At 39.3% G+C, this 16,346-nt stretch overlaps 1 protein-coding gene across 1 annotated transcript; it reads right to left on the bottom strand.

Annotated features, from left to right (window-relative positions):
• Positions 1 to 5,409: 5,409 nt before the first annotated feature.
• Positions 5,410 to 14,885, bottom strand: zadh2.S (zinc binding alcohol dehydrogenase domain containing 2 S homeolog). The gene is given in 3 exon segments (NM_001091558.1): positions 5,410 to 6,542; positions 6,544 to 6,961; positions 14,561 to 14,885. Coding segments are annotated over 3 exon segments (1,206 nt in total). The 5' UTR covers positions 14,842 to 14,885; the 3' UTR covers positions 5,410 to 6,035.
• Positions 14,886 to 16,346: the final 1,461 nt, after the last annotated feature.

Genomic DNA, 16,346 nt, shown 5'->3' with positions numbered 1-16,346 from the left:
GTTAATTATGAAAAGATTTGAATGTCTAATATTCAATTGAATGGTTCCGACCCAAACATTTGAATCATATTTTCTCTCCCCCCCAAAAAAAATTTGAATGTCAGGAAGGTTATTAAAATCTCGAAATGTCTCAAGGGACCTCTGCCATTGTGTGATAAATCTCACATTCAAATTTACATTCAAATTGGGGGACTAAAATTTGAATGTGTGAATTTTGACACACAAAAATTCGATGAATGTACTAATCGACCTTTAAACTGCCCCTAGAAATCCAGAAATTAGTAAATCTTGTAAAACAGATAGGAACCAAAAATAAAGGATATTTGTTAAAGCTTATTAAATTGGAGTGCGGGGGAGAAAGAAAGGCCCTTTCTCCTTCTGTAAAAAGAAAATTTATAGATGACATTGTTGTTATACTTGGCTATGTTTCCTTTTAAAAAATATCCTGGTATATGTCTGGCTTAATATGAACAGGCATTGCAGCATTCCAGTAGAACAATTAAATGTGAGGAATATCTGGGCCTCTGACAAAAAATAGTAGGCATGTGACCATGATCCAAAAGAAATTAGTGAAACTTGCTAACATTTATTATTGTAAGTAGGGTTCTAAAATTATACATTTTTTATGGGGTACTGCAGAGAGTCCTGCTGAAGCATTGAAAGTCCCAAATGTATTTTGAATATTGTTCTTTTGATCAATCTGTTATTTTCTCATTGAAAGTAATGAAAAAAATTATGTACAATACCTACCAGTAATGCAGAAGTGGAGCTTCAAAACAGGAGTCACGCTAAAGAAGGATTAAGAAATGCTGGAGAATGCAATACTCTCCTGATGTTTTTTAGTCCTTATGTACCTCTGTGTATGGCCTTTTACTGCAACTACCTGACAATAAATAAATTGCATGCAACTTCATTTTAATAGGACTTTCAAAGGCTTAATTCAAGCAGAATTTTAAACAAGAAGAAAATTTGCAATGTAAAATCAGATCAGAATGGTTACATGGAAATTAATTTGCATCTGATTATATGTGACTATGCAGTGACACTTAGGATGCCATTCCTAGTTCTACTAATCCCACTGAAAATGTGACTCAAAAGCAGACAGATGTATGCTGCAATGGCAGGAATCACCTAAAAAGAGGCTCATGTGGCTTATGGGTAATCCATCTCTTGTATAATTACTGTCATTATGCATATTTGTACTTCCCAAAACTTACATTGTTGTAATGGTGTTCTCAGCATCACATTGTCCTTCTCTACAAATGTTATTCCTTAAAGGAAAACTATACCCCCCCCAAACAATGTAGGTCTTTATAAAAATATATTGCATATAACAGCTCATATGTAAAACCCTGCTTCATGTAAATAAACCATTTTCATAATATACTTTTTTAGTAGGATGTGCCATTGGGTAATCATAAATAGAAAATTGACATTTTAAAAAATAAGAGCTGTCCCCTGGGATCGTAGGATTCACGGTGCACACAAACATACCAAACAAAGAATACATGTTAGGTCACATGAGCCAATTAACAGACAGAGTTCTGTCTTTTGCTTCCCACGCTTCTTCCTGTTACAGTTAGAGTTGTAGTATTTCTGGTCAGGTGATCTCAGAGACAGCACAGAGACCATCACAAAATAGCGATTCAAGGCAAGAGATGTAAAAGGGCAATATTTACTTAAATATATATTCCAGTTTGGTAAGATTCTTTAATATGCCACTTTATTTGATATAAATTATCTGTTGCTTAAGTATTAATTTTGGAAGTATAGTGTTTATTTGCAGGTATACAGATACACACACAAATGCTTCTTTATGCGCTAAAAATAAGAATTAAAAAAAATTAAAAATAGATTATTTTACTGTGCACAGGTTTGAGAAATGCAAGAGGAAATATTGTTATTGTCATTTATATTAAATAATATTTCCTAATGTAACTATGCAAGCACCACAGATCACTGGGATATACTATGCTACAATAGCCATTCTCTTCAACATTATATATACATTATTATTTATACGTCCTTTAAATATTAAAGGAAACAACTATCTAAAAATATGAAGGTACTTTCTTGCAAAATATGAATTAATGAAATAATATTTTATAATAGGTATTATGTCCCCCACCACACACACACAGTTCCATCCATATACGTTTATGAACACAGCCTTTAGTTCAGCAAACGTATATCCTGCGAGAACTGCTAATTTACTTGGAAAGTACATACCAATGACATTTTCTTTGATGTAGGCAATTCCTTTTCTACAAATGCACCTGCACATTTTCATTCCTGGATACCTCGATAGGAGTAGGATAGGAGTAAACCTTTGCCCTGCTCAAATGCAAATACACGTCCCCAGGGCACTCAAATTTTCTTTTCAAATTGCAGTAGCGCACCCAGCCAGTGCTTACAGAAGAGACACTTGGTTGTTCCAAAATGATAGCACAATAAATGCTGCATAAAAAAAGTGTGTCCTGGAAAAACTGTTCACCTATAACGGGGATAATTGGTATAGGTTACTGCACCTAAGGGTAGATGTTCTTGCAGATAATTCCTCATAATACATAACCGTGCAAACCTTAACCCTGTAAAATCCGTATCCTTATAAACACTACTATCGGTTATAATTATAGCTTAGACATGCCACTTGTATCCCACAACAACTGTCCTTATTGTAAGAAATAACATACACCTTCTTTAAAATAGGAGGACAGTGTTTTTGTATAAGACATATATCTCCATGTATGAGTTAGAAGTTTTCCACCTAACGCATGTACTAGTGTTTCTGAGCTCCGTAGAAGTCATCTAAGGACCAATGTGGCCCTGCTCTCTAGTCTGCTCCTGTCAGAAATAGTGGTGGCAATCTATCCCCCCACTGGATATTCCCTCTCCTTGAATTTACATGCCCCTTATAAAGCCAAATCCTTACTATGGTAAATTCACACTAAGGGGCCCATTTACTAAGAAATTGCGATTTTTTTCCCCCCACAAATAATGAAAAATGTGTGTTTTTTTTATAAATTAGTATAAAGACAGCCAAAACCTCTAATGCAAAACTCTGACAAGTAAAAGTTGTCAAGGTCCTACAGAAGTCAATGGTCCAATTGTGTTGGACTGCTTTAAATCAGTTCGTACTTTTAGAAACTTTTGAATTTTTTCCCCCCCTAGGAATGGTTTGAAAAAACTCAAATTGTTAGAGGTTTTCAAGGAATTCATATTTTTTTAGTGCATCATTTAGTGCTTTTTTTGTTTGCACTCTATATATTAGAATCTTTTAATAAATTCAGTGACATTTGTGGTTTTAGAGTTTAGTCGTGGTTTCAAAAACCACTAAAATTCAACCTTTAATAAGTGTGACTTCAGGTCCCAGTGGTATGTTAACAAATGGCTAAAGAGTATGCAGAATCTTGGAGACTAAATGACATACTGGCACATACTTTAACTATGTGGAAGGCACCAAGGTCTCAAGTGTAACCTCTACAGGAAACAGCTGAGCCAAAAATTGGAGGAACCCAAGGCTTCAGTTCAGCTGGTTAGAGGTGATTTTGCTGATAACTTCAAAAAAGTAGAGCATGCATATCAGCAGCACAAGCTCCCTTCATTAGCAAAACCTCAAAAGAAAATTCAACCATCTTCTGCTTTAGAAGGAGAACAAAGTGGGGAAGTTACTAGCATTCCTGAGCAGAGAGGTATGTTACCCCTAAATGGCCAGTCTGCCTCCTTATGGCCCGAGCCTTTGTGTCCTTCCCAGATATGCAGGCCTGTACAGATCAGCTTTATAAAACAGTCTAAAGCACTGTTATTAATTTTCCTTTGTTCAACACTTCTGCTCTTGCAGGCAGACATAACAGGCAGCAACTGCAAATTAGTGGATATGAGACGATTTCTTGAACGTTCCATGTCTGTATACTCTAACATGTGGTCTTAAGGATTTATATGGTGACTGACCTCTCTCACCTCTAATAGCTTTACAACTTCACAGCAGGTGATACATTTTTTTTGTAGATGCTACGACAATATCACTTTTAAAAACATTTAAGGACAAAATTCCAGAATTGTTACAGGTGTGGGGTCCGTTACCCAGAAACCCATTATTCAGAAAACTCCTAATTACAGAAAGGCCGTCTCTCCATTTTATACAAATAATCCAAATTTTTTAAAATGATTTCCTTTTTCTCTGTAACAATAAAATAGTACCTTGTATTTGATCCAAACTAAGAATGTTTACAGGAGCTGATGATGTCCCATTATGATCTACATCCATAAAAGCATTGTAAGCATTCTGTTCAGTGGAAAATATTACATTATTTCCATTGATTTATAAGAAAATGTATATTGCAATATTTAACAAGCAACATTTTTCTTATGTTACCTTAACTTAATAAATATCTAAATAAAAAGCATGAATCAGCAGGAGGGTGATATAGACAAGCAGTTTGTTGACAGTGTCTTGAGATCTACTGATCTCCAGCTAAAGGTCTACTGGTAGATCCCCATCTACCTTTTGGGCACCCCTGGTTTACATGATTTACTAGCAGACTTAAGGTATGAAGATCCAAATAACGGAAAGATCCATTATTGGAAAACCCCAAGTCCTGAGCATTATGAATAACAGGTCTCATACCTGTACTACCAAATATATTGTTTAATGATAACTACTGGAATCATAACCAATAAACATTTTTATAATATATACTTTTATTGCATCAATTTCAACTTTTTTATTTTTTGTTTTAACATAAATGTGCTAAAACAGATTGCCACTAAATGAAATTACCAAGAGCTACAAAGGATTCTTGTTAGTTATTATTAATCGTAAATAGTCATTCTATCAACAACAATATTAATCAACACAAATGCTTATTTTTAAGCTACAGTGCTTCCACATAAATACTGCCGGACAGTCCTTTCCATTAAAAAACTTTGGACTGTGATATGTTTATTGCTTTTTAGGATAAAGTGGTATTCACCATCACAAAACCTTTTCCTATCAGTTAAATGTCAGCTCCTGACATGATATAAACGCAAAACCCTCCCTTCCCTCCAAGGGTGACAAAAAGATGGGGTTGGAGGCAAAAATTCTTGATTTTCAAACCAGAAAATTGATGCATAGTGCAGAGAGCTCAATTGCACTAGGAACAAGAAGGCTGATATTTAATGAATATTATTTTAAAATCAAATAGTTTCATTTTCTCCAATTTTATGTTTTCCAGTAAACCACGGTTTCTTAAAGGGGACATATAGCCTAATTATGAAAACTCTAGATTAGCTCCTAAACTTTGAGCTGCCGGCACCCCTATACTCTTCTGCTTAGGCAATATATCAGTTCCATATGTGTCTGCAGTGCCTGCATTCCTTTAGATGTTGGCAAAAACATGATTGCGATATGTCGTTTTTTTTTTTTAATAGTACAAAAAATGTATTGATATTGTCAGATAGGCAATACATGCAGAGAGATTATCATTATCTGACAGAAATATGTTTAAAAACAACCGATCACCATGGAACAAAAATGATGGGACGATCCACACACGGTCCAAAAATCGTTCGTATGACTATATCTTTGCATCTATGGCCAGCTTTATTCAGAGAGGGGCTGAAGCTGCTGATAATTTAACTATGGTATAAAAGAATAACTGTTTAGAATCCATTATCAGACAAAAAGGCATATTATTTCAAATTACATAGAATACCCAGCCTCAACCAATACTCTTTTGTTGAGCTACTAATCAAGCTAATTATTTTCAAAACTTACATTTGAGAAAAATGATAAAACAATAAAAACAGAAAACAACTGAAAGTCATTTTTGTAGAACACTATTTGAATAGTTTTAGGAAAGTGAACTAGCTCATAAACTATTAAATCCAGCCAGCTTGTGCCCTTGAAATGAAACAGCTATTTTAACAATGAAAACATTTTACCAACACCTTGATAGTGTTTTTAATATACTATCCATTAGGAACAACATATTGTAGAAACTCTCAGGCAGAAAGCACCAGTTTCTCTTGTGATTTATTTCATTGTTCTGTTTTTACAGCTTGCTGTTGACAGGGTGAGGTAATTCCACTACAATTTTTCCTATGTTTTTCCCTGTATACATATAATCTACAGCACGAAATATAGATTCCAGACCGGTGAACCTGCCTTCCGGTGACTGATCGCCATAGTCCACTTCGCAAACCAGTTCCCCCTTTTGATATAGTTTTAGCAGAGACATAATTGCTTCTTTGTATTCAGATAAGTAATGGTTCAAGAAAAACCCATGGATGCTGGCAGACTTTTTCAGTAAGACTGCAGGTAGTGCTCCTGCTTTAACAGGCAAAATACCTTGAGATGTCTGGTAGCCAGAAATAAAGCCAATGATTATAAGGCAACCTTTTGTAGCCAAACAGTTGACTGATAGGTCAAACATTTCTCCGCCAACAGATTCATATACAACATCTAAACCATCAGGAAACTGACTCTTCAGTACTGAACCAATATTTTCAGTTTTATAATTGATTGGAAGGTCACAGCCAATTGATTTCAGAAAACCAGCTTTTTTTATGTGAGGAACAGGTCCCAATCACATAGCATTTAGCTTTCTTTGCAAGTTGAACAGCAAACTGGCCTGTGCCACCAGCTGCTGCAGTAACCAAAACCTTTTTTCCTTCAGATAACTGTCCCATCTCCTTGAGACTGATGTATGCGGTTGTACCACTGATAAGCAGGGTTAAGAATTCTGGTTTAACTAAGGGTACTGGGACTGCTAGTTGTGCAGGTATAACAGTATATTCGGCAAATGAGCCACCTTGAACATAGGCTACTGTTTGGCCAACAGCATATGTTTTACTAGCACTGAGGCCCAAAGCTACAACTTCTCCAATGCCTTCAAATCCAGCATCAAACGGAGGTTTTGTTGAGATGTCATACCGCCCGGAGGAGTAGTTTATATCCGATGCATTGATTCCTACAAAGCTGGAGAAAAAAAAAAGTTGTTTTGTTGAATGTAATAAAACATATAAGTTACATGGTAAATGTAAAACTTCAGTTAAATGTATTGCCATGTTTCCTAAGGTACTAAATAATCGACTGACTGAATAAGTACTTGACTTTAATCCCTGTAATTTTTGTAAAATTGATGATGTTAGTGTGACAATGTAGGTAAGGCAAAGGTAGTATAATGCAGCCACACTCTAATCCGGAAATTCTGTATTCTTGAGACATAAGGTGCAAACCATGCATGAGGTGCAGTTATTTTGTCTGGGTGCCCGAGCTAACAAACACCATAAGCAATGCAGAAGAACGACACTCAGAGGAATTGCTGAATCGATCTTACAAAGGTTTATTTTGCTCAACGTTTCGGTCCCCCACAGGGACCTTTATGAGTCAAATAGTGCAACCAGACCCCCAGTAGTGTAACAGAATTTAAACCTCCTTAGTTTCCACCGCCACATTTTCCTGGACATGCAGTATAGAGCAGCATAAACCATGTATGCACTAGAAATCTAACAATTGTTCGAAAAAAGGAATAATATAAATTATAGGCTTATATCAGAAAGAGAAAGATGCCACACTGAAAAAGCCACAAGCAAAATGCAGAGTTAAAACTAGCCTTAAACCTTAAATGCCAAACCCTTTAAGCAAGCAATCTGCTGCGTCCAAGTCACTGTGGGTCTGGTTGCACTGTTTGACTATATATATCAGACAAAAAATACCTTTTCCAGACTCACCCATATTGCTGTAGATACTGAAAATTACAGAAAGATAGATATACAGATAGATAGGAGTACAATATTAGCCAAAAACAATTACACATTTTAGTATATATTTAAAAGTCTTGGTTTCCGTTGTGTGAGAGAGACAGGCTACAGAACTAAAACATCCTTCGGTCTGGTAGTACCGCACCTTAATTTCTTTCACTCAAGCACAACTAGGAATTAAAATGTTATCAGTTCCCAAATGCTGTAACATTTGCTGGAGAGCTGCAACATATTTAGATAGTTTTTTTTAAGATGGCACAGAATGACTAATTGTAGAAATGTAGTTTTCCTACGATTTATCAGAATTCCATGTATTTGCAGCTGCACAGAAGCTATGATCCTTTAAATATCTTGCTCCTGTCAGCGAAAATAAGAAGTCAAAATGTTTTTAGCTGGGGAGTTTCATATGCTGAGCTTGGTTTCCCACAATGCCTAGTGACGGGTGCATTGATCCACTGCTGTTGCCCTGCTCTTGATTTCATCCAAAGGGTTGATGCAAGACAGAGACCCATTTGTACATCAGAATCCCCCTGCTACCTTTACAATAATCTTTCTGTACACTGACAGTGGTAGCAGCAGAAGTAAGATGTTTCACATACTAATAAAAACAGTTGTGTTCATTCAGCTGTGCATTGTTAACGAAAGCGCTGAGACTATTCTTTTGCCTTGTTCCCATTAGTAACCAGTATTTAGTAGCTGTGATTATACTGCACTGCACAAGGTAGTGACTCATAAAACGTTATGAGATTTCGGAGAAACATACAGAATATGGTGACAAAACTGCAGCAACAATTGTGTGATCTGTGTGTGTGATTCCATAGGAATCAGTGATGATTTTTTTCTTAAAAATAGGAAACACTGGCAATCAAGGCAAAAGAATTGCAGGGTTACCCCTTGCTGTTTATTAGAGCGAACGTGCAACATTTCGGAGCGAAACGTTGCACGTTCGAACTAATAAACTGCAGTTCTTTTGCCTTGAGTGCCAGTGTTTCCTATTTCTACTGTACTATTGGAGGTGGCAGTACCCTCCTACATTGTGCACCAGGCTAATCAGCAGAGGGAGGGTTAAGGGTGTTCACTACTTTACCTACTTCCATTTCAGATCTTGTTCTTAAACTCATACACTGGGACCTGAATTGACTAAAGTTACAGACAACAGCTGCTTGTACTTTCACAACAGCCTATTTATACTATTTATCCCCTATAAATGAAAAACAAACAAACATTTGTAATGTATTGGAGTATCGATCCCAGAAAAGGCAAAAGTGACTGTGATGTTTTTATTTATCTCTATTTACTTTACACTAAACAGAGATGGCAACTTCTGCAAGATCTGCTACCAGTGCCCCCCCCCCCCACTATGTGCAGCTGGAATATTTTTGCCTTCTTCTACTTCATCTTCCTCAGCAGTGTTGCACAGTATCCAGTGTCAGCAGCATTGTGTATTGTGCAACAGTGCAGCATGTGGTCAGACTATCTTGTACAGTCTTTCCAGAACTCAGGAATCTAACAAGATTCCAGCAGGGAATACTGCTATGTCAATTCATATATTGAATATCCTATGCCCACCACAATGTGAACTATTAGCAGTGAACTAAAACAAAAGGAGCTTTTTTTCTGAGTCTGATTCTTGCTGAATTGTTTTTGCCAGATTAACACCTCTAAATATCAGAATAAATAGAAGTATTTCAGTTAGTGCATCTAAGGCTGTGACAATTTATACATTGACACTGTGTTAAATGCTTATGTTTTTGACAAATACCAAATTACATGTTTAAAAAAACATAATTCCGTCTGCTCCAAGTACAGAAGCCTAGTTTATTAATATTAAAGGGGTTGTTCACCTTCAAACAACTAGTTGTTTTCAGATAGATCACCAGAAATAATTACTTTTTCCAATTACTTTTTCTACGTGTCACAGTTTTTCTAATTGAAGTGCAAAGTGTCATTTTTCAACTTCTGAAACAGCTCTGGGGGGGGGGGTCGCTGACTCTGTAAACTTTTCTAAATTGATACACTTAGTTGATACATTTCTTATCTTTGTCCCTGCTGAGCAGAATCTCTGGGTTTCATTACAGGCAGATGTTAGAATTGATACAATAGTTGCTAATACTGCAGAGATGCTGCTGAGAGATGTATCAACTAAATTGTAACGGTTCCGAAACTGCACCTGAATTACTGAACTGCCAGACTCAAACATCAGAGACATTGAATTTTCAACTTAGATTTTGGAAAAACTGTAAAAAATAAAAGATGGAAATAACTGAAAAAAAGTATTTCTGGTGAACAATCTGAAAACAACTGAACTGAAAAAAGTGTTTGGAAGGTGAACATCCCCTTTAATACACATTATTTTAACTTTAAATGGAAAAGAAATGAAGGCACAAGTAAAGTGTTTTTTACAGCTTTAAATATAAAAGGCATTTGAGATGGAATCTTCCCTAATTCACACAGTCCATAGGTATGTGCTGCTTGTAACATATTAATAACAGCAGATATACTTGCATGAACAAAAACCTGAGAATGGCCATCTGATAATATAAAGAGAATGGGAGGTGTTTCTTAGTGGGGGAAAAACTGCAGAAACATAAAGAAGAATGGGTGAAACAGTTTTAAAAGCAGTGGATGGGCAGAAGATGCTTGGAATTAAAGAATGCAATAAAAATAAAAAAGAATAAAGAAGAGGCAAGATGGTAAGAGCAAAGATGTGTCTGTATAGATAACACTACAAGAGGTATACACAGGAGACCAATGACTGGTGTTGGCACCTAACTGCTCATGATTCACATATCAAGCATTGCATATACATATATTACATTCATGGCACTCACACCATTTTCTATACACTGTAATTACTATTAGCAGTGATTTAGACTGAGGCTTCTGTTCAATTTGTTTCAATAAGAGAAATGTTACTTTTAGTTACAATACAAGAAGGACACAGAATAAGTTCACCGTATTGTTACAATCGGTTACATCTGGTACTGATCCGCACGCACCAAAAGTCCCGGAGCAATGCGCACATGGCTGCCTCTAAACGCAAAGAGAGCGCTCTGAGCGCAAGGAAATCCATTCCAGACTCCCTGGTAGGAGAGCTCAGCTGAAACACTCAATGGGCTCCGGGGCTGTACTAAATATACAGCAAGCCTGGAAGCACTTCACTCCTCACACTGCCCCTGGAAAGGAGGAGAGGCCGGAGTGATGCACATTAACCCGTGCAAAGTGTTCGCAGGCAACTTTGCACGCAAAAGGGGCTAATTGCTGATAAAGAATAATAAATCAGAGTCTTATATGCCCACCTTTTGTTGTTGGTGGGTGAGGGGTAATAGGCACCTTCCTCTTCATGGGAAAGTTCCATTTTACTCATAATTGGCAAGAAGTTGACCCTGTAATTGCCAAGAAGTCTGAAGATGAAGATGAATGCGCAGGGACCACAATGAATGACATGGACAATAGGGACAGTACAGTGTTAAGTGAACGGCTGGCATTTGGAAGAAAAAGGCACAGAACAGCGAGGGCATAAAAGGATAACACCAGTCGCGCAAAACTACACAACTCGACGCAATTGCATCAGCCTTTCTTTTTAATGGAACATGGGATTGTTGCTTCATGGGTCGCAGACACAGTGTTTAGGGAGCAAGTGATGCTTCTGGGTGGCAGACAGTCATGGAATGAGTAATCCTCTGCCACTCCCGATACCCCTCACATTTGGGTAACTACAACACATGCCTCCAACCTCTTGCGCCAGTTCCTTTATTTAGGACACTCCCGAACACATTGTTGGAAATAAAGTCCGGGCATGGGCACATACTATTTATTTCTAAACTCCATTCTCGCCCTGGTTTCATTTAAATACTGGTTTGTATTCAAGCCCATAGTATAAAAATCGTTGATGTTTAATATTTGTTACATTTCTATAAGAAAAAAAAAATCCTAGGCAAACCGGTGCCTGCTCGCCACAATTACCTACAAATCTTCAGTTCGCTCACAAGTGAAAATAACGAATTTGTTGCGCGCAAATATCAGTAGCTCAAGTCCCATAAATACACGCACAAATGTATAAACACTGGATGCAAAAGAAATGATTGTGGCACACTAAATGCACCCTACGTGCTGTGATTTCCCTGAAAAATATTCATGTAAAATGAGCATAAATGATTATTCTTAGGTGCACAGTATGAACGCAGGAATTGCGTATAACTTGATCGCTAAATAATTGCATCTTCCAGCGCCTGCTACACTTGCCACAGTTTCCCCCCCACGTTAACTCAAATAAAGCAACAGTAACAGTTATTGGGGAAGGAAAATCTATAAAATAGGAATACTGAAACTCATATTAAAGTCATATCGCATCGCTTGTTCTGATTCTATGTTTGTGTGCAGATTTAGTTCATTTTACTTAGATCTTGCAAGAGAGCTAAATGGACTACAGAAACACCCGTAGGAATAAGTTAGTCAAGCCAATGTATTTTACAAAAATATTTCATGAAAATTATAAATCAACAGGACAACGTGTAAAAGAAGAACCTGAGTTTAAGATATTTCATTATTTTTAAGAAAAGGGAAAAAACGACGTTCTTCTCCATAAAATGTTTTTTTGTATGTTTTATTTCCTGTATATTATTGTATCGATATTTTAGACTGGAGTTGATTACTAACAGTACTGTGGTTTGTGAAAGATGGATTTTTATGGAAGTCTCTCTAGGTGTTGTTTATAATTTACATTATTTAAGATGATCTGCTTCAACAAAGGATCAAACTATTTGGGGGGTTATTATTTAGGCAGTGGATTGGCATATGTTGGGTTCAGCCACAAGGGTCTGTCTACCCCATGGAACAAGAAAAACTGTGAGTTTCCAGGGTGTAACCATTTGAGCTGGCACAGAAAGGTATGCCACACTTCTTTTTTCTTTAAGAGTATTTATTAAAACCACAGTTTGGGCACTTAAAGGGGACCGTCAACAAAAAAAAAATAATTCCAAATCCTATTTTATCATGTTAGTCAACATTAGCAAAATTAACTTTAATTGAACTGTAAAAATTATTTGAATCATATTTCCTTCTGTCTGGGAATTTCATAATTATAGCAAGGAGACAGCAGCCAGATTAAGACAAGTCTTGCATCATCTCAGAATCGTGTTTGTGCACCAGAATGGGGGACCTGATGTCCAACCCCATGCCCTGGTTACACAATTTAATGGTTAAGAGAACTGGGGTAATATGGGGAGACCAATGACATCTAGTAAGTGCTAAATGGAAAGTGAAAGTAATGGTCTGCCCCACCTCTATGCCTAAAGGTGGCCATGGATGCAAAGATCAAATCGTACGAATCGAGGATTCGTACGATTTTCGGACTGGGTGTGGAGAGTCCTGGCATTTTTCGCCCGGCGGAGATCGGTCGTTTGGTCGATCGGACAGGTTTGATTTTGTCCCGACTGTCCCGCTGGATCCCATTATGTTCGGATTAGCCCCGATATAGCCATGCCCATTAGTGGCATATGGGGGAAAGGTCAGCTTGTTTGGCATTGTCGCCAAACGAGCGGATCTTTGCGTCTATGGCCACCTTAAGGCATAGAGGGGTAGGCAATATTTGATCGACAGCTGATATTTTTAATGTGTTTACAACAGCTATGAATGCTTAAATAAAAAAATAATAATTTGGGTTTCATATTTAATTTGAAAAGGACATTTATTATACAGCTTTTTATGTCTGGGTGACAGGTCCACTTTAAATCGTTATTATGATGAAGTTTTATGTTTGCACAACATAAATGCCATTCTATAGAAAGAATCTCCAGGCAGTGTTGTTGGTTATTTTACCTTGGCACTGTGCCCTTGGGTGTGGGTAGAAATATATCAGAGGTTGTGACACTGCCAGGTGAAGTGTTTGCAGATAAATGGAAGTGTAGGCAGTGTTTTATGGGAAGACATACAATACAGTTACACTGCAAAAGACTGGCACCTCCCATGGACTGGAAGAAAACAGCCAGATAAGAAGAGTACTATAGAGTAGTAAGGCCTACAGCAATGTCTCACATTGGACATGTCGCTAATACAAAGGTTTATAATAAAGAGGTTTATTTAAAAGACTTGTTATTAAAAAATGGCCATAAATGTGGCACAGTATATTGAAATCATCAGCATTCTACAGAAGTGTACTGGAATAAAAGAGTGGGAACATTGGGGCAGTAGGTTAAACTGGCACGTGTGTGTGTGCTCTGGTCTCTCTCTTTAGTGCCTGTAGCTCACGTCTCCCTGGGGTGAGAATGATCCAGAGATTATGAAGCAGCACAGATTTCTCTCGCTGTTGATTCAGTGCTTTGTAGGGTGAGTGACGTGTAGAGAGAGAGAGAGAGAGAGATCGCTCGGCAGTCTGATGGATAAGCGCACATCACTCTCTTAGGTGCTCCACTGCTGCTGATCCCATCCTCCTGCAAGGCAGGTGAGTAAACAGTTGCAGTCACTAACTACTAGTTGCATTCACTTACTGCAACTGAGTGTGTGACAGACAAAGCGCAGGACAATGCAACACAGCGAGAGAGCTGAATAAAGCAATGTCGCAGCTTCTACAACTTATTTAGGGATGGCAGTAATAAAAGAGGAGGCTCTTCTTGCCCTGGCTATTACTGTGTGTAGCGGACATGGCAGCTTCCTGGCATTTGAACAAGTGGTATGAGTTCCTATGTGCACGTGGGGCCAGGATTCCTACATATGAATGTCCTCCTGTATGAGTGGGGGCGTGTCCAGACCAGGCACCGGAAGGACAGACTTTAGGGTGCACTGGTAGTGACAGAAGTACAGTAACATTGCTCACCGGTTCCTGACGAGGAGTTCTCCGTCCCCTGGCACTGGCACCGGGGCGTTGGCAATGAGAGTAACAGCCTGCCTGAAGTTGGGGCTGAGCTGAGTCACAACCAGCTTTTTCATGGAGCTGGGGATGTTAGAGCCGTGGAAATCCACAAAGTGGCGTGAGTGGGACATATCCACGATAGGCCGAGCCCCAGAGCGAGGAGACACCGCCACAGGCCACGGTCCTGCTCTGTGACAACAGCCGAGGCGCAGCAGTGAGCCTGTCCCGATCCGCAGAAAGCTCATGCTTTGCACTTTGCACCCCTGTACTGGAGGCCCGCCTACTCCTCTGTGCAAAGGCCAAGCCTGCTACTGCTGCTGCCCAGGCACAGGAAAGCTCAGTGCTGTGAGAGCAAGAAATGATTAGGCGGGTCTCCCCATGCAAAACTGACACAGCCTCCCTCCCACCCTCTCTCTCCTAAACCCACAGTAGCACGGAAAGTGGCAGCCAAAGAATCCAGCAGCTGAAAACAAGCAGATCCCCTCATGAAACAGGAAGCAAGTTCACTGTGTGCCGGGGGACATAGTTCAGGACGCACCACCGGGGACACGTCCCACATTCTGCACACACATAATATACACGCTGCAGCTATGACTACTGGGGGCGAGAAAGCGCCACAGTTCGGGAATATTAAACGACAAAATGTCGTCAAACCAGAACTCCGAACACTACTGGATGGATTCTGGGAATTGTAGTTGAACAACAGAGGCTCCACGTGTTAAACATAAACGCAGGGAAGCCCTTCTATTACCCGTTTCCTAAGCGGGAAAGGTTTTCGTATAGAACTGTACCAACTCTCAGAGGGGCGGGGGGTTTCGTAGGGAGAAGCCCATATTAATGAGCCCACACAGGTGACTAGGTCAATGTTCATCCAGATCCTGTTACACTAGCGGTCTCAAGAAGCAACTGCCTGTTCAGGTCCCTCCCCTTCCCGTGCGAAATGTTCACTTCCATGGCAAGGTGATACAAATCAAACCCGAGTCGCCGCCGGTAGCTGCTAGATGGGAGCCTTTCCTGTAGGGGAGGTAGCGGCTGGGAAACCTCTTGACATCAAAGGAAACCTGCTGTGAGACAGAGGGCACAGCCCCGGGCAATGAATGCGGAAGTACGCGGCTGGATGGAATGGGCTGTGTCACACACAAATTCACCCCCATCTCAACATTCGCTCCAATGCCAACCGAGCTCGTGAATGCCCAGTTCGTCCTTTGATCTTTTAGCTCTATAAGTATTTTGTTGCCAGGCAGGCTAAACAAACGTTCCAGCTGCCAGCAAATATGTCTTCACACTCTTGTCTTCATTAGTAATGCATGAAGAACACAATTAGTGAGCAAGCTTTCTCATATAAACAATTCTACCAAAGTGAATACAGTATGGCAGGGGTCCCCAACCACCGGGGCTGCGAGCTGTGCCGAACTGGGCCACCCCTGGTCAAAGCTGCTGTCTATAATACTTGTAAAAACAACTAAAAATGCCCTAATTACTTGCAATCCCAGCTTCCTGATGCATCATTGCCATGACAACAGCTGTGCAAAGCCCAGGAAGCTTTGTACTAGTAATGTGCGGGTCAGGGTTTTCCTGACCCGCACCCGACCCTATTCCACCCTCCTGCAGCCTGCCCGCACCCGTGCTTCTGGGGTCCTTTTATAGACCCGCGCCGACCGACCCGCCAATGACGTCACAAAAGTGGCGGGGCGAGCAGATGCGGGACTATAAAACCGGAAGTCGGATGCCAGCATTTGAAGGTGGCAGG

The sequence above is a fragment of the Xenopus laevis genome, chromosome 6S, assembly GCF_017654675.1.
Source record: "Xenopus laevis strain J_2021 chromosome 6S, Xenopus_laevis_v10.1, whole genome shotgun sequence".
Lineage (NCBI taxonomy): Eukaryota > Metazoa > Chordata > Amphibia > Anura > Pipidae > Xenopus > Xenopus laevis.
This window is presented reverse-complemented; position numbering and strand designations above follow the sequence as displayed.